Source organism: Arachis ipaensis, chromosome B2, assembly GCF_059453495.1.
Source record: "Arachis ipaensis isolate K30076 ecotype BB chromosome B2, ASM5945349v1, whole genome shotgun sequence".
Taxonomy (NCBI): Eukaryota; Viridiplantae; Streptophyta; class Magnoliopsida; order Fabales; family Fabaceae; genus Arachis; species Arachis ipaensis.
Genome location: NC_142437.1, coordinates 31,467,912 through 31,470,003, shown reverse-complemented (window position 1 = coordinate 31,470,003; position 2,092 = coordinate 31,467,912). Strand labels below are relative to the sequence as shown.

General features: G+C 43.2%; 1 protein-coding gene across 1 annotated transcript; it reads right to left on the bottom strand.

Moving 5' to 3' along the window:
- Positions 1 to 358: 358 nt before the first annotated feature.
- LOC107627117 (uncharacterized) lies at positions 359 to 1,741 on the bottom strand. Its single transcript, XM_016329978.1, has one exon. The coding sequence runs from the start codon at positions 1,739 to 1,741 to the stop codon at positions 359 to 361; it is 1,383 nt and encodes a 460-aa protein (XP_016185464.1).
- Positions 1,742 to 2,092: the final 351 nt, after the last annotated feature.

Here is a 2,092-nt window from a genome sequence, read left to right as displayed (position 1 = left end):
AGCCCATATGAAATAAGGATAGAACCCATTTAGAATCCATGTTAGAGTATCCCTAAACAACTAAAATGACAAGATTTTAACACTAACTACCCAAAAATGCGTAACAGTAGAGAAATTCAAAAATTAGACAGAGATGAGTAGAATACTTACCACAATAACTATATAGAATGAAAGAAAATGAGAAGAGCGACGCGTGGCCACAAATGGCTCGTCAATCGGAGTTCTGGAGAGAAAGTTATGGTGATTTGAAGTTTGATGAAATTAGGATTTTCTCTCTTCTCCTCTCTTCTTCATTTCAACACCCCACACCCCCTTCTTTAGGGTAAATGAGCTGAAATGCTCATAACTAAAGTTATGCTCATAACACGTGTGTGAATGTGACTTGTGGGAGTGGGGTGTTGACCTCAGTTCCACCGCCTGGGCTGTCCACCGAGCGTATTGCTCGGTATGATCTTTTCCTAGCTGAATTTGAGTGTCCTCCGTTGGCGTATCCTCCTAAAATACAATTAATTATACCTCGGGGCCTTTTGTAATTGCTCGGTGTTGCCTTTTCTTTGCCCCGATGTGGTTGTTCAGGTAGGTCATTGGTTGTAGATGTGGGACGTTTATGCATGTGGCCTCCAATATATTTGTCGAGGTGGCCTTGCCGAGCCAATCTTTCCAAGAGGTCTTTTGTCACTACACAATCGTCGGTAGTGTGGCCGTGCTTTTGGTAGAATGCACAATATTTGGACTTATCCACGTTCTTAGCATCTTGATAGGTACCGACCTTCCTTGGTGGTTTGATTAACTTTAAATTCAGGATTTTTTTTATGATGTCCTCACGTTTGGTGTTGAACTGCGTGTAAGAATCAAATCGGGGAGTTAGCTTAAAATTTTTCTTATTGCTTTGGACCTTGTCGTCGTCTCTAAAATGTGTTTTGTCTGACTTTCGAGCTTGTCTTAGTTCCTCGATATCAATTTGGCCTTTGGCCTTTTCGCGGAACTCGGCGAGAGTCTTCGGCTTAGCCACAGCAATGGTTTCTTGGAACTTCCCAGGCTGGAGTCCACTTTTGATTGCGTGAAGATGGACTTCAGGGTGAAGGTCTGGTATGCTAATAGCGACCTTGGTGAAGCAAGTCATGTAATCCTTCAGGCTTTCATTTTGGCCTTGCTTGATTGTATTCAGATAATCCGAGTCATGAAGGTAAATTGCAGATCCGTCAAAGTGCTCTTCAAATAGCTTCGCCAGCTGCTGAAATTGCGAGATAGAACCTGCAGGCAAAGCACACAACCAGTCAAGTGCAGGACCGTCTAAATAATTTGGAAAACAACGGCATAAAACAGTATCTGATGTACCATTGACAATCATTATTGATCGGAACTTTTTGAGAAATTTCTTCGGGTCTCCGAGCCCATCATAAGGTGTGAGGGTTAGTGGTAGGGTGAATCTCTTCGGCAATTCGAAGTTCATCACTTCTTCTGTGAAGGGTCCTACAAGTTCGTCGGACTCTTCCTTTTCATCTTCGGGTTGAACTTCGTCGGGTCGAATAGTCTCCGAGACATGAGAGGGCTGGGAATGATGCTCATTATCTTCTGGTTGCTGGTGATGAGTGTCGTTATGTTCTATTCGAGCATGGTTCAGTTCAGCGATTTGAGCAGCCATTATTTGATTTTCGTCGGCCATTCGTTGATTGGCTTGTTGTAGCTCAGCTACCATTCGCATAAGTTCGGATAGTGAGGGAGGTGGTACGTCAGCCATGGGTGCGAGCAAAAACAATGGGACCAAAAGAAAGAATTCTATATCTTCGGCCCCACGGTGGGCGCCAATTGATCTTGCCTGCGAAATAGGTCGGTTGTTGATTGCCGAGCTATCACCACAAAAGCTTAAACACCCGATCCTCGAATCCGAGCTTTCTTCCTTCCGAAGGGATGTGAGAGTACGAACAATGAAAAAAGGGAGGAGTATACCTGCAAAGGCACTCCGAAACTTAAGTCAGTATATTGTATTCTCTTAAAAACTTACCTTGGTAGAATAGTTTACCTTGCTTTATATGATGAGTTCCTCGTCTATTATGATTTTGGCATTAATCGTCAGTTTCGAAATGATTGA